Source organism: Cuculus canorus, chromosome 2, assembly GCF_017976375.1.
Source record: "Cuculus canorus isolate bCucCan1 chromosome 2, bCucCan1.pri, whole genome shotgun sequence".
NCBI classification, from domain to species: domain Eukaryota; kingdom Metazoa; phylum Chordata; class Aves; order Cuculiformes; family Cuculidae; genus Cuculus; species Cuculus canorus.
Window position 1 is genome coordinate 120,754,219 of NC_071402.1, and position 21,683 is coordinate 120,775,901.

Sequence of the window (21,683 nt, forward strand, 5' to 3'; positions counted from 1 at the left end):
TCGGAGTGATTTTGAACACCAGTTTTCCAGCATGATATAGTCCTAAAATCACTCACTATCTCTCTTTCGTACTGAATGTTTCTATGTTAGGTCTAAACTCAAGTAGCCACCGCGGCACTGGTTGTCCCTAAGTGTGACTTGCTTAATCTTCACTGTGAGATTCAGAGACAGGCATGTAAAGTCACTGCAGCTCTGGTCCCCAAACCACATTTTATGCACTTTCAGACTTCACTCAATTCAGTGGTAACTCTCTTCAAAAACATCCAGATGAACAAATTATTCTCCAGTTTTACATATTTGTATGTAAGGAGTTACAGCAAACACTCGGGAATTGCTTTCTTCAGCCTGTTTGGGTTCAGATCCTAAACTCCTGTTCATCATTCCTCCCAGTGACTGTGCACGGAGAGATGAAAGATTCCCAGGAGAGATGAAAGATTCCCAGAGTCAACAGGCGAATAAGCGACAAGCAATCCCCTTTTGCTTGGCCAATGCTGGAAGCAGGGCTGAGATCCCAGAGCTCTCATTCCTGCAGTTTTCCAAAGTTTCTCTCAAACTCTTTCATTTCTTACAAGAGTGCAATCCTGCAGTCCTGCCTGAGATGAAACTTCCGTCTTCTCTAAATATTCCCCGGGAGATCTGTTTTAATAAAACTGTGGTGGCACTACCTGAAGTGGAAGAAGTTGTACTGCATATCGAAAAGGTTATATATATATTAAAAAATATGATGCCCTTTATGATGATGTTCATGGAGTTCAGAAGGGAGTAAGTAGTTCCCATTTCAGTTTTCAGACTTTATGAGCAATAGATTTGTCTTCTCAAATAGAGAGAATAATAAAAACAACTTCAGACCTACACTCTTTAGTTGTATCATAGAAAACAACTCTAAAACAACCTAAATGAAAAATATCTATAGCTCTGAGTGATACAATATTAATGCAATTACCTTTATATTACTTCACATCCCTAAATTCCTTACAGAGTGCGCTACATTTTACCCATACCCAGCTCTGAGAGTGTATTTCCAAGACAGGATGATACATCTTTGGTTTTTAACTACAGATTTGTAGCATGCACATGACCAGTTACTGAGATACTTAACAGATTATCACATAATGTGCACAATAAATGACTGACCATATGACGCTCATTATTAAAGAACATGGTCTAAATATTAAACAAGAAATGAACTTCACCTAAAAAAATTGCTCAAACTTAATTTTAGTTCATACAGAATAGCTATAGTTTATTTTATCAAAGGAAAATAATGTCATCTGCATTAGCAGGAAATAATAAATTGGAATTACTTTTGCTTGACTTACAGAAAAGTCCAATATGCAAATTATCCTGTGTTTCTGTGGCAAAATGCACCATGTGAAACATAGCCAGCTGAAAGCAATAACAACTTAGAAGGGATATAAAAGCATTCACATGAGTTAACCTTTAATATTACTGAAAATGAAACAGATTGTAATATGAGTAATTATTGATTATATTAATAGTAATTACAAAGCTGAGTAACTGCTCACACTGTCTCATTGCACTGTTGCAGGGGAAAAAAATTGAGTCAGCACAGCAATTCTGTCTATATTATCTAAGCATACTCACTTCGCACACAGATTTACTAGCAGAAAAGGTAAAAAGAGACCTTGATAATTTTTAATGTACCTGAGAAGGCAAATAATAAAATATCCTAAACCATAATTTTTTTCTGAAAATAAAGGAAGGGCAGGGGAAAGCAAGGGAAATAGATTACTGTCTGGATTAGGGATGCTCAGAATACAAAAAATATTATAAGATGCAAAGCATCAGAAGTTTTCTCTGACAAAGTCAACATGAGTTTCGGTAAAACGATTTTCATTTAATCAGTATAATCTTTCTTACAATTAGTAATTCCATTTGGAAAGTCAGCAATAAAGTCCTTTTATAGAAAGTACAATTTTTTAAGATTTACTGGCTATTTAACTTTTACAAAATAAATCCTCCGTTTCAAAGTTAAACGCATGCAGGCGGCATCATCCTACATGCACACTTCTCCAAAATGCTCCTTCATGTTTGGTTTAATGCACCCTGGCTCTTCTCACCTAAATGTGAGTAAGCCTAGCGCATAGCAACATTTTTATTTTACATGAAAAAATTGTCTGTCACTTGGTGACAGACAGTATTTGGCATTATTGCTGTTCTTCCTCATTCTGTTATGGAGTTCCTGGGTTTGCTCAGGGAATCAAGGCAGAGGCAGGTGTGGCAGCAAAGGGGTCTGGGCACAGGGCTGCTGCCTGGTGGGGCACGCGGCAGGCTGCGCCAGCCACTTCAGGTCCTGAATTTTATTCTAAGAAACGTTGGCTTTTTTTTTACTTGCCCAATTTTAACATTCTTTGGGTACTTAGGTGCTCCCTACCTGAGAAGTTCTAGGTAGATTGACCTCAAAATTGTAGTTTTCTGTCCTAATCAGTTAATCTGCTCTTATTCTATAGTAATAATATACATTAAAGTCTCTCACATCTGTATGTATGTATATGCAAAATAAGGACAAGAAAAAACATTGAAATATTATGTATTCTTAGACCACGTGTCGCTTCTTTGCAGTAGCAAAACGTGTGGGATATGGTAGAATTATGAAGTTTCTGAAACATCCAATAGACGTCACAAGTCTTCTTTTGAAAATCTATTTGACAAGCAATATGCAAACCACCCTGATGCAGAAGATATTCCTCATAAGATGTGTCTACAGGCCCTTTTGAGGAGCTTGGCGTACTGGGTGTTTATTTGAAATGGAAAGAAATTATGAACCATCTATGTTTTGGAGAGGGAAACCAGGAAGATTTTAGTTGGAAAGGAACATTTTCTTCAAGACTCAGTAAGTCAATGTGAACTACCGATATAAATTAGTATAATAAAAACAGAGTGAGAAAGGAGGCTATCCATTAGAAGAAATGGCAATTGAATTTGGCAATTACTAGAAGAATTATCAGATAACTGAATTGAAAGGAAATCTCAGAGATTTATATGGTATTGTTCCTATCAGAGGCGACTTTTGCATTTATTCACAAGAAAATGTAGTTATTGATCCTTTCCTCAGCCTGACATATTTCTGCTTGCATCTCTGTCCCCCCTTCACATCTCTGCAATTCTGAGAGGTATTCAAGTTTCTTAAGGAGCCGTCTGGGCTGACCTGTCCCTGTCCCTGTACCGCTGCGTGCTGCCCTAAAGCTTCAGTGTTACCTGAAGATACGGGACCTACGGAACAAATGGTGTTTCACTGCAGGTGGTGCAGGCGTGGGAACCACACACTGCAATTGGCATGCCTTGGAAGAGGCACTCTGATAAGAGCAGGATTTTGGCTGATTGTGCTAGCTCTGACAATGGTCTGCTGGTGGTAGGTTGCCCATTTCTCTCTCTCAAAGAGTCCCATGCATCCGATTTCTGCCTGCAGCCACCCAAAGTCTTTGCTCGCTGGGAAAGCCTGCCAACTCCATTTATTGTCATGGATGAAGGATCCACGAGCTGTTCTCAGCAAGATGCAAATAGCAAGGCCGGGCAAAGAACAAGGGAACGTGGAGGCACACTGAAGGGGCCGGCAGAGGCTGAGATGTGGGAATGCACCAGGCTAGGGACCACCAGACGACCAGGAGGAGGATGGGGAGGGCAGGAGGCAACTGAGAAAAACTGTGAGCAACACAGCACGGCACTGATAGCTAATGTGATGTGACAGAGGCCATGAGAGGAGTCTGACGAGGCAAACGAACATAAGGGACAACAGTGACAGGAGACCATCACATCTGAAGGCTGGTAATATGATAGCAATATTGAGGGAAGGGGCTGAAGATGAGGGGAAGGCAGATTGAAGCACTGTCTATACCTGGGTTGCAAAAATGGTAAACAGTGATGACAAAATAGGCTATACTTGAGGCTATTCTGAATTTGAGAGCTTTAAATGTAAGTCGTGTTGGTAGTGACACATGCAAGTTAGAATATAGGTCTGCCTTGTAAGGTTAATTTTAACAATTTAGGTTAGAAATACCGAAGAATGCTTATTTTTTCTCACCTACTCTTGTAACCACTGTTTTTCTATTACACTGCAGGTAAAAGTGTCCTTACAGCCAATCACATATAAAATAAGTATAAAAAAGTAGAGTAAAACCAAGAACAAAAAGGCCTGCCCTTTGTACACGAGGCTGGACTTATGAAACAGGTAGAAAGTTTGTAGCATAGGAAAAGGATTCCACATAATGTTATTTAGTACACAGAGATTAATATGACACTTATAAAAAATTGAAGAAACGTTTAAGGTTGCTATTAAGACCAGACTCTATAGACACTGTGCATTATATTTATAAAGGAAAAAGACGCTCCTTGAAGTCCAAGAGCTGTTTTAAAACAGCTAAGCTTTCAAATGCTGAGAACAATTTTTCGGTCGATAGACATATGAGATTTACAAGGAGGAAATGGAGTTTTCTGTTATTTTAATTTTGATTTAAAAGTGATTTAGCATATTGCAGCTTTCAAGTCCTATGAACCATTTTTCAGTCAGCTGAGATTAAAGTCCCTAGCAAGATTAATTGTAGAGTTGGAATTAAGAGATTTTATAAATCACTCAAATTCAAAAATAAAGCTAGCAGAGTACTAGGATAATGATAGATATATCCATATTGTACCAGCTCTAGCTAAATTGAATTGACACTGTAATAGATTGAACGCAGTCAAATATGAGAGTAGAAGTTTATTAATAAAGATTGTTCTCGTTAAAAATGCAGACACCGCTGCAGTGACAATTCCTAGGGGGAGAGTTCTCTTGAACAGCATTCATTTTTCTACAAACACCTGTATGAAAGATCCTGGTATGGCTTCCTGATTTGTCAAGGCTTCCTGCTCCAGAGGGGCAGTATGTAGGATAATAGCCCTTCCTCCAAGAACTTCAGTGTGCATAATAATGCAGTGTTAATTTGTTATGATCAAGATCAGATCAAGAGTTTGTATACTTGGAGAATTCACTGATTTCTTATGTGGACCAAGAACAGCAGTTTAGCTGAAATTCTGTCAGATCAGGCTGACTGAAAGAAGTGATAGCCCCCTATCCATATACATGTATGCATAAATACATATACACACAGACACTGACAGATACATCCTCCTGCCCCCCCAGGAGACATCTATCTATGCACAGCTATATATCCCATTCAATACCCCAAAGAATGAGACAGAGCAAGAGAGCGAGCTTTCCTCTGTTAAAGTCAAGGGGCAAACTGTCTGAATCCATTAAGGAAGAAAGGAAGAAAGTTAGCAGGAAAAAGAAATTTCAAAGGTATTTCTAAAAAAGTTCAGGGGTCATTAAGGCACTGGAGAAATGTAAGGTTATTTCCTTGGCAGGCCATCTAAGTATTTTTATTCATTTCTTTAAGTGGCTGCGCTGAACAAGGGCACAGCTTTCTTTGTTCTTCAGCCCCCGCTGCACTATGAAGTGGATACTGGGGTTTTGGGCATGAAATCTCAACTTGTGACCAAGACTGAAGCCTCATCAGCGTTTGGCCTCTAGGAGAAAGTGAGATCATGTGCACATCTATGACCTGCTTTGTTTGTTCCATACCTTCCTCCTCATAAAACCAATGTGATAATCAGGATGCAGCTGAAAAGGGAACAGTGATTCTGCAGGCTGCCCACTTTCTTGCTGACTCAGCCAACTGGGTGCTCAGCTAATTTCCGCAGTGCTACAGAAGCTTCCTCGCAGTGGAGGCGAGGAAATATTTTTAATTGATTAGAGCCTCTCAGAAAGCCAAAGCTAATTTGTCAGTTCTCAGATGAGCTGTTCTGAAAATCGTGTTCTCTGGCTGTTGAGATAAATTGGAGTTGGGCTGGGATGGCCTTCTGTCACTCTTATCCAGACCGCATCAGTCACACATAGATAAATTTTTTGAGAGAATAACTTTCTTCTTTGCATGAGTGTGCCGCAGTTGTTAGTGAAGCAAAATGTCATTGATTTAAAAGGAAAGCAGAGCTGAAAAGGTCAGTGACCTCTGGCTTGGAAAGACTCGATTCCAGTTTCAAGGCATGAGACAAAGTTGAAAGGCTGAAATAGATGTGACTTCAAAGGAGAAAATGATCAATATCATGAGTGCAAATTACGCTCTGACTTACCACATGCTACATTCTATTTTGGTGAGGAGTAATTTAATTTGATACTATGCTTATAGTTTGACTTTAGAGAGAGACTGGCAGGTAGGGACAAAAAGAAAACCGTAGACTTGTAGGGGAAAGACTGGTTGGTGCAGACTGGAAGGGAAACGTGATGGCAGTGATGCTCAGCCAAACAAAAACAAGAATGTGAACTGGACAACGCAGTAAAATTAGACAATGTAAAGAACAGAGATAAAACTTTAATATCCTAAGATGACGTGATGTTGAAGTCTGCAAAGGTGTAAGAACAGAAGAAATGCATAAAAATTAAAATTTTTGATACTTTTTCTTTGTTTAAACAAAATGTGAGTGAATGAGTGATCCAGTTTCTTTTACGTGATAAAGAAAAGGTGGGAAAGCAGGGTAACTACCTAGAAGAACAGATGAGAATTACTCTACACATTTTTTTAAAAAGAACAAATATAGGACAAAAATATTTTCTTCGTGTGCAAATGTTCTCTCAGATGTTTCATTTTATTTTAATTAAAGTTTTCCGATATGCAGCAGGGTACCAAATGATCAGAATAAGCATCCACAATGTCTATAGAACGAATGTGGATCCTTTAGAAAATATTGAGGACTTTGTATAATATAAGCCGAACAATGGTTACACGACAAATGTATAACAACAATAACAACAATAATAACAATAATTTTTGCATAATCCTTTAAAAATATTTTTTCTTATTTAAAAAATTATTTTACCCTTCCCAACATCCATATGCAAAACACACAGGCACGATAACAGAGTGCTCTACATCTGAAAATAGATAAGAAAAAGGGATCGTGGAAATCTTTCTGCAGATTTTAATACACTTTGCATTAGGTCCTTTAACAGTAACTATGTTAACTGACATGGACATTTCCTTTGGAATTTCAGGCTGGGTCAAGTAATTGCATCTGAGAAATACAGTTTCTGTTTCTTCCCAGGTCTTCTATGGTCATATTTTTGGAAGACCAATTTTCACAGTCCTCATTTAAATGTTTCCTTACTTCATAGTAAAAGAGAGATGAGAATGGACCACAGAAATCTCAGGAGGAACGTATGGATTCAATCGTAGCGATAAATGTGAATTAGACTCTTTCTGCTATGTACTTTCAGGGAGGTAATCATGCCAACCCTTAGGAATACATCTTATTTCTTTCTCAGTACATTCCACAGCCTTGTACTTTATCTCTAGACTTTTTAAGATGATAGAGCGACAAGGAGTGGGACTATTCTTCAAAAAAATATCTGAGATTATCTATTCTGATAACCCTAGGATCCTTGATTATGAGAACAGCACCAAATATCACAAATCTTGTGGTGAAGTAGAAAAGATGTCAACATCCAGTGACACAGATAGCACCGTATGTTCCATGTACTCATCACCTTTCTTTTGCTAGAAATAAGCACATGGAGAACATATTTAACTATCACTTTCCAACAATACTGACTGGCAGCAGCTACCTTATGACAAGTAGTCATCTTTCCATGCTGCTTTATTCAAGGGATTTCCCAAACTATTTTACCTCTGAATCAGTTTCATGTGGTCTGGAAAATAGATGCAATGAAATAGCAACAGTTTGAGAGGCCTTACAGCAGGACTAAAAATAAGAGTAATTTACAACAGTGGCTGAAATGAATAGAATAGGAATTTATGTGTATAAAATACGCTAGCTACATATTAGTTATATCTGACATTAGATCCTACTTTCTTATTAAGAAGACCTTCTCTCATCATAAATACTGGGCTTTTAGTAATACAATACAATACGGCATCATCAACTTTCTCATTCTTTATCAAGTGGTACATTTTAATATGATTTACACACACATTTCTTACAATGGCAATTGGCATCAAGATAGAAGCAGAGAAAAGGATCTGTTACAAAGCAGGACAAGAACCACCTCTTTGCTTGTTATTTCATTAATAAGCAATGCACAGCTGCATTACTTACATCTCAAAATAATACAGTCGCCAAACACAACTGAATGTGTATTGAAAAATTATTTACCTTGAGGTGAAACCTCAAACTGGACATTCACATTCTATTTTAAAAGGATGGTTATTGCATATATTGGCTCAAGCCTCAACAGAGAGAATGGCCAAAGATATCCCTTTAACCTGTCTTTCAGATCTAGCTCTTCACATAACAGATTTGGATCTCTGAGAGGACTTCAAGCTCTATTTTATGCTCAATGAATCCATTTAGTGGATATGTCAATATCTCCTGAATAGTGTAATTTTAATTTGCTAGGGGACTGAATGTAACCCTTGTGTTAGGACTACTACCAACAGACTAAACCCAGGAAAGAAGCAAACAAAAGGAGTCCATCAAGACAGGTTGTATAGCAAGTAAGAAGACTGGGCTAGCCTGGGCTGGGAGGAAGGTGGGAAGAACAGGGCACCACCCCAGCTCAGTGTGCCCAAGGCTTAAACTGACTGAATGAGAAGCTACAAAGTTTCAGATTCTTTCCTCATTGTGTAATCACCCTTATGTAAATGAGAAAATGTGCAGTCAGCAAGGTGCACAACCCCTGTTAAGAGTTGTCAGTGACCTCAAACCTTCCCTAGATGGCAACACTAAAAGTGATAAACAAAGTTAGACTATCTTTAATACTGCTATACTGACCCATCCTTAAGTCACTGGCTGGGAAAGCCCAATTTACAGAATGACAAGTACTTTGAATTCACATCTCTTCTTTTTTTAAAACTTTTCCTGATAATAGCAATGTTAACTACTGTAAACATTACACCTGTGGCATTAAAATTCTGTTTATAAAAACTTTGCTTCTCTTTCAATAGTGTATTCATGGTAATCAAATAGGAATCAGCCACTCTTTTAATGCAATACCTTTCTATTATATACCAATGTGGCATACCAACCCTTTCACAAATGTGTCAAAAAGAAGGTAAACATTTTTGCTCCCATGGCTCCTCCTGAGCAGCTGTTGCAGACCTTCACTCTCCACACTGGCAAGGTGAACAATTCACCTCTTTTCACTTTGTTTCATGAAAGAGTGGCCCATCAATTTATTTGATTCTATGAACAGCCCTGCAGGGTAAATTTTTGCAGTTTCTGTTCCTATTAGTGAATATATGCTAAGAATTGCACTCAGTCTTCCAGGTAGAGTCTTACAGTGGTAATTCCTTTTCTTTACAGGTAATGCCAGAGGATGAATCTTAGGAGTGTATTTGCCTTTTTAATAGATGCATTAGATGCATGGTTTGTAGTAATCCAGTGATCACCCAATAAAGCCCCATTTTGACACTCTCCTCCTTCAGCAATTATTACTACTGGTTATCAATGACACTGCACTACCACATTTCATCCAATTTCTGTTCTTCCAGTCTTCGTAATCACCAGATTTTTCCTGTTAGACATTTTGAGCCTACTCAATCATGGTAATGAACTGCCACTTTCACATTATTGGTACAGTTCTATGTTCGTGGTTAGTGTCAGTATTGACAGCGCTAGAAAATGAATCTGTAAGGAATTGTGTAAATCTCTTTCACTCCAGTTTCTTGCCTTTGCTGCTTTATTTCCACACTCTTCTGGAATACTGATGTAAAGCAATTACTTGAAACTTCATAAACAATAGTGTATCTTGCACCTGTAGATGTAATTTACATGGAATAGTGCAAAAGGTGCATATTTTTGTCAAGACTGCCACAGACCCCTGATGAATGATATGGGTCAACAGGAAAGATTAAGTATCTTCAGCTGTTTATAAAGGGTACAACTCAAATATAAATGCTTTCATATTAGGAACAAATCCAAATCAAACAAATAATTGCTGGAAATTATGCAACCATTTGCTAAATAATTCCATATCCATCCAGCTACACCGGCAACATGCAGACATATTTTAGGCAGTTATTTATACTTTTCATCAAAATACTCAGTTTCAAAATTCATTATTGCCTTGAAAGTTTTATGTTTCATCCTACAATGATATACCAGCATATACATTAAAGAATATCATAAAAGAGGACTGCTATCAGACTTTTAATATCCTCCTACTAACCTTAGGTGGTTTAAAAGGGTAGTCCGGTGAAAAGGTAATGTCAAGGAAGAAAACTCCACCTTCATATACAGACCCTGGAGGCCCCAGTATAGTTGACCTCCATTCATATATGTTGTCTCCTTTGGGTCCAGCACTAAAATAGAAACAAAAAAAATAACATAATAACCACATACAATCAAGAACACACTGCATCTGTTATACTCTACTAGTACTACTGCAGGTTTTGCAATAACACTACAAGTTAAAATTACGTATCACATTTATTTAGTCCTGGATAGAACATTTAACTGGTGTCCTAAGCTCCGTCAGTGAAGTGATATATTCATCCATGAAGAAGTATTAAAATCACGGTATAAATTATTCAAATAAGCACACAAAAATTCCCGACTGTCTTAACTCAAATATTTTAGTGGGCAGATGTGAAGCATTTACAGTGCAGGGACACAGAGACTTTGCTGAGATGTCTTGTCACTGTCTCGCCTCACAAGCTATCCTATTTTCACCTACCTCCTTATCCACCTACCTTATCAGTCAGTAGCAGTGTAATTATACACATTATTATACAGCACAGACTGTACTAAAGACTGAGCAGGGTACAAACAATTTTGCACTTGCACTTTTTAAGCTATTACCCTAAGGTGTCCAGTCACTAGTACAGGAGGCTACTTTACTCTGCAATCATTACCCTATCAAAAAAAACATCAACAGGAGGAGAGTTAAACTATTGGATTATATTAATTCAAAGTTCTCATTAAAAAACACAGTACTGAAACAATATTTAACATGTACAAACCATAATCCTGTATGTGAAACAAGAAAAATCTCTCATCCACATGGTCAATTCCTGACAAAATCAAATTAAAAACTAATAAAAGTTTCTGGACACAACTCTTCCAGAAGTCAACACAGCCTCCTTTCATACAACATAATGCTTGTCGATAAAAACACACATTTTACTCAGGGTGGCCTCTTAAGGAACATGAAGACTTCTTTTTGGTTCACAGCCTGCTGATACCAGCCACTGATACAGGACCTGAATTTTAATTAGTATTAACTAGGATGGCAACTTTAGATATCTGATTAGTATTTTTCAGAGGAAGGCAGTGCTGATAGATACCTCAAATAAGTGAGGTGGTATTGTTTTAAGGCATTTCTTGTGAAACAATTCTTGTTACATTTGTAATAAAGATTTCCACAGCATGCAGGGGTTCGTGAAATAACTCTGTGTAGAACAAATGAAAGCTCTTGGCTATGCTCCATGCCTCACAATGTACCCAAGGCATACAATTATTATAGGACATCATGTCATGTTCACTGCTCAACTATTCATTTTGTTCACTGAAAGTTAATAAAACCCTCTTTCACCTGAAATTCCTTGGGCTCCCTTCATTAAAACTTCTGACTGCATGATTCCCTGCATACAACTGCATGACTTAGTACTGCACAGCATACTTCATTAGTCATGATACCTACATTAATTTTCTATAATAGCTGTTAATGCTTCCTGGCTTTCTAACCTATGTGCTTTCTTAACAAAAATGGGTTACAGAGACTATAACATTATGGAACCTTCATTTTCTATCATCAGCCATAGTAACAAAACTAGCAATTGTTTTAAAGATAAAATCTGGCTTTTTAAGTGTCACAATAGCAGAAGTGTTGCTAACCATATCTCACAGTGTCTATAATACATCAGGTTGCCAGCTGCCAAACAAATTTAATTTACCCAGTTCTCAGTTTGCATTAACCTTTGAATAATAAAGCACAGCTGAGACTGCTGTAAGAAACAAACCAGAGAATGAATAATTAAAAACACCTCCACTGCCTTTAGAAAGACCAATCCTGAGTCAACAGGGAGGGTTTAATTGTGACTGAACTAGGAATTAAGGAGCTAATTGAACTCTTTATAAGCCCAAACGAACACGGGACTACATCAGTGCTATGGTATACAAGGTTCACAGAAAGTAAAATCCTTCAAAAAAAAAAAAAAGAAATCAGGCAATTATTTCAAATAGAAAAGGCAAGAGGCAGAGGCAGTCTAAACCTTACATGAAAAAAGCACATAATACGTGAAGGAAATCCTTTTCCATTTTGTAAAGAAAAAGCGTTGGAATACTTGGAGAAGCAATGACTCATTTGATGCCAGCAGGTTAAAATGGAAGTGATACAAATGCCAATCCCAGAGAAATGGTTGGAAACAGCAAGGAACAAGAGCAAGCCCTGTCTTTATGGGACCTTATTTAGCCAGGAGGAGATGGTCAGGCTCTTTCTGAGTTTGACTGAGGTTCACTTTTTGATCAGAACTCTCTCCGATAGTGGCATTTTTATAATGTATATTATTTTTATTTGTTTTGCCTATTTATTTAATTGCATTAACATTTGAAATGAGCAGTCATTAATTAGAATAGTTGGAAAATGCTCCATCTGCCAGTTGAACTGTTTCAGCACGTCCAGCTACAAGCCCAGCCTGATCACATTCTGAGGATGCTGATTAACATTAATTGAAGGTTTTCTTTGCAAATGAGAGATGAAGCTTTATTAAGTATTATTATTAATTTGAAGAATAGCTTGAATTGTATGGAGTGTGGGAAGACTGCTGTTATCGACATTGCCTGTTAGAGTGCTTGCTGGCAGCGAGGCTGTTCAGGCAATGTAAAATACCGATTCATGTGCACAGGCAACAGCTGGCATTAAGGGCAACAACATGCATAAGCATAACGCTTCTTCCACCACACATTAATAACAGAAAGTTTGACAGGTGTATTATCTTTGTTTTCCTTCTTTCCTATTTGTTAAGCCTTTTATTTATCCACATTATTGGCAGCCAGAACAACAACTCATCAGGCCCCACCAGAGAATATTCCCATATGTGCAAGACCTCAGCCAAAGCTTTATTCTATAAGGTTTATAATGCAAGACGATTTAATTGCCCTTCTCTCCACATGGATATCTGCCCGGCACAATGAAGGCCAAATGTTTTATATTCAGTATGATTTATATTCCAACTCTATTAATGTCACTGGGAACCAAACCACAGATCTCAAAGAAAGCAAACCAAACATCTCAGTGCCTGAAATACTGTTATCTTTGGAAGGACAGATTCAGATGTACACCTGCTCAGCAAAGGGCAGAGTAAATCTGTCATGAACTCGAATGACCCAAGGCCAGAGAATTTGCATGCTGCCTGCTACTAACCTACTGCTCAGTCAGCTTCAGGGGAGAAATAATTGTGGCAATGGCAGCTCCTGCTGGAAGTGGCTGAATGTGGTTAGGCAAAGGACAGGTCTGCTGTCAGCAGTGCAGCCTCCTGGTTTGAGCCCTGATGCTGAAACCCTAGAGTACCTGCAGGATGATGCAAAGGAGCCCAGCGAGAAGCACACAGTGTGACTCTGGAGCTGGCACTACCCCGTCTCCAGAATTATCTCCCAGGTGGAATTCGTAACACAGGACCGAGGACATGCAGCTGAGCATAAAGGCCCTGGAGATTTGAAGTTATCAATGGTCTGTCAAGAGCTAGTGCTCTGCTGTCATTATTCCCCTACAGCAGATGAGCCACTCAACAGAATACTGCATCGTACCCGCTGGGGAGGCTTTGCTTGCTAGAAAAGCTGGGGTGGGTGGACACGGAATCAGTCTTTCTCCTCTTCCAGAATGACATCAGTATAGATGTAAGAAATTCTGGACAAAGGAGTCAAAACATGTCAAATAGTCTCCTTTGTATTTCACTCTCCTTTGCCTCTCCTCAACATATTTTAGTTCTGCCAATGCTTCCCACATACACATACTTGCAGGTGAAATGTATGCACATCAGTTACCGGTAGTAGCAAAATACTTCAAAATACTGCTATAACTGATTCATTTTGATTTAGATATGCTTAATGCACAGAGTATTTTCTGTTCCCTCAAGACGTTTTAGGCAGGCAGCTACTTGGAAGTAGTGCTGCTAAAAACTTGCCCAGTACAATGCATTATGAACACCAAGCTTTCCCTGCATTTAGAATACACTAAAACGCTAAATTTAAAATTATGTATTAACAGAGTTGTATGAAAATAATAGCACCTATGAGACGTACCAACATAAAACCTATCTAGAGCAGTTATGAAAGTACAGTTGATTTTTACTTTTATCAGAGCTGCGATTTGTATACAAATTTACTCAATTTTCCAGAGAATAACACAAAATAAATTAAGTAAAGAAGATCAAAAAATAATAGTATCTCCCTTGTTTATCAAGTAGTCATATGGGATAATTTAAAATAAACAAATTCAAATAAATTAAGTATTATTTTCTAATCTTGGATTTCTATGAGTGATGACATACTTTCCTAGTCTCTATAACTGGAGGTAGCATAACCTCATAGTGTGTTTTTGGTAATGTGGAAAATGAGGACCAGTTCAATGCATTCACTTCCATTTTTGGTCTCTGAATCTTGCTGCTATCCACTTTTAAAGTGTAACTGTACTTTTTAAAAGAAAGGGGAAGCAAGCCTATAGCACAGAACAAAGAAGTTAGAAAAGGAATTGGAACTTAAATTGCCTTCTATTTCTGACACACCAATGGTGTGGGGAATGAAGTGACTTGGCCAAATAAAACAGGAAAATGAGATGGCTGTGAGGTCTTCCTATTCTTTAGGACTCAGATAGAAATGGAAAGATTCTTTTGGAATGCATCAGTTTCAGTCCATTCATATCCTCATCCTTTATAGCAGGGCACAATAAAGCAGGACCAGGATATTAGACTAATTTTGTCCATGAACTCACTTCTCATGGCACTGCCTCTGCCAATTCATACTTACTACTGCATTATCTAATCTGAATTGCCTTAGCACACAGAACACACATTAGGACCAAGGTATTCTTGCACTAGGTGCAGTCCATGGAGAATGCAGACCCTTTCAAATACCTTCAGTAACATAAGACAGCAGAAAGAAGAAGGATATACTCATTCCCTTCCTTTTCCTTTCCTTTTATAACATGGAACCTTAACTTTACTATTTAAGAGATTTCCCTCTGAGGAAAGCTCACCACAGAACTATCTCCATTTATAAGACATACAACACATCTTCTTGTGATCCTATTTCTTGCATATTTAACAATTATGCTGGAGCAGATCCTGCCTCTAGCTGCCCTTCATGACTGCTTCTGAGAAGCCAGTTGCCCAGAGGGTGAAGTGGATAAAAAAATATTACAAGACTGGCAAAACAATTTAAGAGAACAGCTGGAGAGGGAAGAGGATGGATATGACAAATAAAGGACTGCAGATTCAGCTCTCATTGAAACCTGTTTCTTCAGAAGATTATAAGAAGACTCATTGAAACAAACTCAGTACATACTTCTGCTCTCTGTTTTGAACATGGTGCCAATATTGAAACTGGTCTAAATGAAGGTGTTGCTTTGGTCTGTACCACAGCTTGGAACTGTCCCCATGTTTGTGGATGGCCACAAGACCAGCAGTGGGGCTGTACTGGCAAAGTGGTTGCTGGATAATCTTAATCTGGGAAGAAGTAAGTTACCAGGACCCATACTGATGCTGACACAACCAGGTGACTCAGACCCACCTACACACCCACCCCAGCCCCATTCAACAAAATGCAAAAATAGTGCTATTAAGGAAAAAGGGCATCACAGTCCCATGAGCAACTGCAGTTCTCAGCACTGTTTTCCCACTGCTGTGTGTCTTTGGCTTTGGAACAAATAGAATCATAGAAATGTTTAGGTTAGAAAAGACCTTTAAGATCAAGTCCAACCATTAACCTAGCACTGCCAAGTTTACCACTATACCATGTCCCTAAGCACCATATATACACATCTTTTAAATACTTCCAGTGATGGCGACTCAAACCCTTTCCCTGGGCAGCCTGTTCCAATATGTGACAACCGTTTCAGTGAAGAAAGTTTTCCTACTATCCATCTAACCCCCTTCTGGTGCAACTTGAGGCCATTTCCTCTCATCCTATCACTTGTTACTTGGGAAAAAAAAAGGCCAACACAACTCACCACAACCTCCTTTCAGGTAGTTGTAAAGAGCAATAAATTCTCCCCTGAGCTTCCTTTTCTAAATGACCCCAGTTGCCTCAACTACTCTTTGTAAGACTTGCACTCTAGACTATTCATCAGCTTCGTTGCCTTTCTTTGCATATGCTCCAGCATCTCTATGTCTTTCTTGTACTGAAGGACCCGAAACTGAACACAGACAGTGCCAACAGCGGTGGTCATTCGTTCAATTTGTTCAACTCTACTCTCAGTTCTCTCTCCTCTCCATTCTGGAAGCCCATCCGGTCCGCAACCTGTTGAACCTTCAGCCTTTCTCTTCCCTTGTTACTCATAATTCTTCGTAGAACCTGTACCTTCTACTTGAGGGTTGTTTCTTTCCTGCTCCTTTCTGTATGGTAATAATTCATTGCTCCTTGGTACACGGAGATCCCCCTCTCCCCAGCTTCTCCTTTCTTTTTCTCTCATCAACGGGCATCAACACATTCTGCTATTTTTCATCTTTCTCCAGAAAGGAGGAGGGGGTGGAAAATGGTGCAGGGGGACTTCTTATAGAAGGGCAGTTGTTCATTTTGTTTCTTTCCTTCCCTATTGCCCTTCTTCTGAGTTGTAGAAAATAAAGAACAAGCAGAGCAGGTGCTGCAGCAACAGTGGTGTAGCGAAGGAAGTCACAGCTGCCTACCTGGATACTACAGTGATATCAGTAGGTACTTTATAAATGTGTGTAATAAAGAGTTGTCACAGCAGCCAAAGGAATATATTTCTACAAAACAAAAACAAAGAGATAGTAGCAAGCACTGAGACTGCCTGTGGCAGTGGGCACAGTTGTATGGTTAATAACACCTCTGCTATGAATAAAATTAGCAGGCTACTCTCCAAGCAGTAAAATCAAAGAACAACGAAAGAAATAAACTCCTTCAGAATTAGCAATAAGTGCTTAGCTCAGCTATAACACTGATGATTTAAACTCTCACCAGGAAAGAAACCCTCCCCAAATTTGTACGTTCGGAATGCATAACCTTTCCTAACCTTCCTTCATTTCTTTTTTCCTGAAAATCTGCTGCAAACTCCTAAAATCTTCCTTTTTTTCTTCTTTTTTAAGAATTTAGCCTCATCTCAATTCCTTCATCTACACGGTGCAAAAAGTCCCATTATTAAAATATGGAAATATGCTCATGGTTCTTATTAGTTATTATCTAGGCCAAAGCTAGAAATTTTTCAGCATTAAATCTGAGGCCCAAGTGATCTGAATTATTCTAAGAAAATTAACAATATGCATACATTTTTAAAGAGTTGTTCATTTTACTCTAACTAGACACTATACATAGTGAGAAAGCTCGGCTTTCAATGATCTTTCACTCAAATCTCGATCTACGTTAGATCCATTTTTTTGGTCACCTTGCAATATTACTGGGAATTTAAGTCTAATGTAAGTTGGAATATCAACATAAGTAGATAAGGTAAGCACGATTTTTGGGTAGGTATCATTCATTAAATTTATTCACAGTGGAAACCGAGGGTGAAGTGACTGGGCAGCTTGTCACTCAGAAAGGCTTTGGCAGATAGAGAAACTAGACAAATAGATAGAAACTAGACACTAGATAGAGAAACTACACCACTTAGTTTCCACTACAGTGAAAGAATTCAGCTGAAAAATTTGGATCAGACTTTCTTCTAGTTCTTCCAGTTTTCTGATTGAAAACATCTTTCTGTAAGAAACTAAAAGAAAAATGTACTTCTAGGCAAGCAGTAAGAGACCGAGGATATTAAGATATTTTTCTAACCCATGCTGCAATTCCTTCAAAGTGGTTATACCCTGCTTTTCTCAAGTGCTTTTTATTGAAGCCAGTTACCATTTTCCTCAACAATGTGGAACCAGTATGTTTGTGGTAAACGTGACTGGAAGAATATCTAGGAAACCGCTCCCAATGAGCTGTCAAAGGAGCAGTAATGAATTACAGGGTAACACTAAATATTGCTTCTTATGCTTATTGAGAGCACTTGAATTCAGTACGGTACATCAGTTTTTCATTGTAAATCTTTGGTTTTAGCAAATTGTTTCTAGCCATAAAGTAGATCATGTTTGTGATCACCTGAGGAACCTGAATATATGTAAGTCTACTGGACCCGACAAGAGTCCTGAGGGAATTGGCTGATGTAGTTGCCAAGCAACTCTCCATGATTTTTGAAAAGTCATGGCAGTCAGGGAAAGTTCCTGGTGACTGGAAAAAGGGAAATAGTGCACACGCTTTTAAAAACTTTAGAAAGGGGAACCCTGCGAACTACGGACCTGTCAGCCTCACCCCTATGGCAGGGAAGATCATGGAAAAGATCCTCACAGAAGCTTTGCTAAGGCACATGGATGACAGCGAGGTGATCCGAGACAGCCAGCATCGCTTCAACAAGGGCAAGTCCTGTCTGACCAACCTGGAAGAGGATGTCCTCTGTCAACTTCTGTAAAGCCTTTGATATGGTCTCCCACAACACCCTTCACTCTAAATTGGAGAGAGATGGATTTGATGAGTGGACTGTTCAGTGGATCAGGAATTGCTAGGATGGTCACATCCAGAGGGTTGTGGTGACAAGTGGTGACCCTTAGAGGATTGTACTGGGAGCAATACTGTTTAATATCTTCATCAGCGACACAGACAGCGGGATTGAGTGCACTCTTTGCAAGTTTGCAGATGACACCAAGCTGAGTGATGCAATTGACACACCTGAGGAACGGTACGGCATCCAGAGGGACTTGGACAAGCTTGAGAAGTTGGCCCATATGAACCTCATGAGGTTCAACAAAGCCAAAAGCAAGGTCCTTCCCCTGGACTGGTGCAACCCCTGACGTCAATACAGGGCAGGGGATAAAGGAATTGAAAGGAGCCCTGAGGAGTAGGACTTGAGGGTACTGGTGGATGAAAAGCTGGACATGAGCCAAGAATGTATGCTTGCAGCCAGAAAGTCAACTGTATCCTGGACTGTATGAAAGCAAACTTGGTCAGGAGGTTAAGGAGGTGATTCTGCCTCTCTACTCTGTTCTGGTGAGGTCCGACCTGGAGGACTACTTTCAACTCTAGAGCCGTCAGCATAGGAAAGATGTGGACCTGTTGGAACAGCTCCAGGAATGCCACAATGATGATGAGTGATGAAACACCTCTGCTATGAAGACAGGCTGAGAGAGTTTGGGTTGTTCAGCCTGGAGAAGAGAAGGCTCTGAGGAAACCTTCTTGACGCGTTTCAGTACTTAAAGGGGGCTTATAAGAAAGATGGAGAGATATTTTTTTTACCAGGACCTGTAGTGATAGGACAAAGGGCAACTGTTTTAAACTGAAAGAGGAAAGGTGTACATTGGATATAAGAAAGATTTTTTTTTTTTTACAAGGGTGGTGAGACGCTGGAACAGGTTTTCCAGAGAACCTGTGGAGGCCCATCCCAGGAAGTGTTCAAGGCCAGGTTGAATGGGGCTTTGAGCAACCTGATCTAGTTGATGATGCTCCTGCTCATTGCAGCGGTGTTGGTCTAGATGACCTTTAACTGCCCTTTCCAACCCTAACTATTCTGTTTCTATGATCGATGTCACTGAAAGCAATGTCCAGTTTAACTGTGGGGCTTCCTGCCACTTTCTCTCTTGCAACAAACCTGCAACACACAAGGTCAGTGTGCCTAAAGTCTGTATAAGCCAAATTCTTTTTTTATTTGTGATCAGCTTTCTCTGCCCTCCTGTCACTGGAGCCATTAAGAATCATGGGCTGAAGCTGATGGGGTTCTGTTGTGTTTAAAACTCCTAAGTTTTTGCCACAGTAAAAATAACTAATAAATCACTTAGTTGATTTTATTATTCACTTCTAAATAATACCACTAAAAATCATTAAAAGCATCCTAGCACTTTAGCAGACTAGTATTACTCAGAGAGTACTTTGATGCTTTTATTCTCTAAAGTCCTGTCTTTATAGCATTCCTGAGACAGAAACCATCATGAAGAGAACTGCTTCTTAATGCACAAAATAGTTATTTATATTATAGTATCTACAGCAATTTATTCATTGCAAACACCATTACACAGTGTATGATCACAGCATGCTGAGTATTCACAATGAGATTTTAAAAATGGCAATTTTGTTAAGTATTCTCCACTTTGTTCAGCTGCACAGAATTACATAAAACCCTTCACAGAAGGCTTTCCTTGTTCAGCACTGGAAACAATCATTTGCCTCCCATTACACGTCTATGGGCTTGATTCCCTTTTGCCACATTTTTTGTTTCTTTTTCTTTTAAGCTAACAACACTAACTGTAGCTCAGGCTCTTTTATAGCAACAGAAATGTACTGTATAGTTTAAATAAGATAAAATGTTTATCAGCCTGATTTGCCTCTATGGTAAATGATAGTAAGTATGATTTGTAAACATATTTTAGCAAAAGAGGAAAACACAAGTAGCTAGAAATGAAAAACACTACACAAAAATCAACAAATTGTCATGGGACCTTCCAATATAACCTCCAATCTTGCAACTCACCAAGTGATATTATTTCCATGTTACTCCTAATTTGCTTTTCCTTGAGGTTTTTACTTTCCCAGGATTACCATGTATTTTTCAAAAGGTAAATACTTTTTAATTTCACAACATTTCCCCTTACCTACAACAGCTGCAATTTACCATTATGTCTTTTCTAATTTAAACAGAACACATGACACACAACAGTGGGGTGGCACCATCAGGCACTATAGTTTTAAATCCTAAATCTAATTTAAAAGGATGAAGTGATTGAGTGCAGACAGATAGCACAGAAACCCCATAGCAGCTGGAAGATTTAAGAGGTGTGGCAGGGAAGAAAGCATTCTTTGAAACAGCATTGACTTTTTAGTTTCTGTGGAAACCTTAGAGGCAATGCAGGAGAGCGAGGTAGGGCTAAAGCAGACCAGATTGAGCAGACTAGAAAGACTTGTCATGAATGGGTGCAATATAGTGACAGCTATGGATTTGAATCCACTAGGTATGTTAATTTGATCACTTATAAAAACGCGATTATAAATTCCTGTTCTTCATTGGACATTGCGAAAAATGAAAAAAAACACCAAACCAAACAAAAAAACCCCAAACCCAACCCAAACTCGAAACAATGTGCAACATATTACCCACAAATGGATCAGCTGAACTTCAACTAATGTCTCTGTCACTTTCTGATGATGGACTGATGATTTAATTTAAGAATGTTTTTTAAGCCTCATCCATCAAAATCTCTACAGTATCTTACTTTAAGAAATATCAGTGTGAAGATATTCTGCATTAGTCAGCCATCTCAGTAATTGAGAGTGATATATACAGGATTATTTCTAATATATGTACACACACATTTTCATATTATTATGAATGCCATAAGCAAGGCAGTAATACTTTTCAATGACTGTATATTCTCTGTTCCTCAGAAGGCTGGTTCTGTATAACCACTACCCATTGTATCTCTCCCATACTCAGAAATGATTTATCCAACTGCCGATGGAGAGGTTTGATTTGCTCA

At 38.7% G+C, this 21,683-nt stretch overlaps 1 protein-coding gene across 2 annotated transcripts in view; it reads right to left on the minus strand.

Moving 5' to 3' along the window:
* The window catches only part of LOC104067569 (ubiquitin-conjugating enzyme E2 E2), a 222,487-nt gene that overhangs the window by 35,188 nt on the left and 165,616 nt on the right, over positions 1-21,683 (minus strand). For both annotated transcript variants that reach the window (XM_054060049.1, XM_054060050.1), the window contains exon 4: positions 10,181-10,313. In XM_054060049.1, the coding sequence (XP_053916024.1) occupies positions 10,181-10,313 (133 nt within the window). The remainder of the gene's footprint in view (positions 1-10,180; positions 10,314-21,683) is intronic.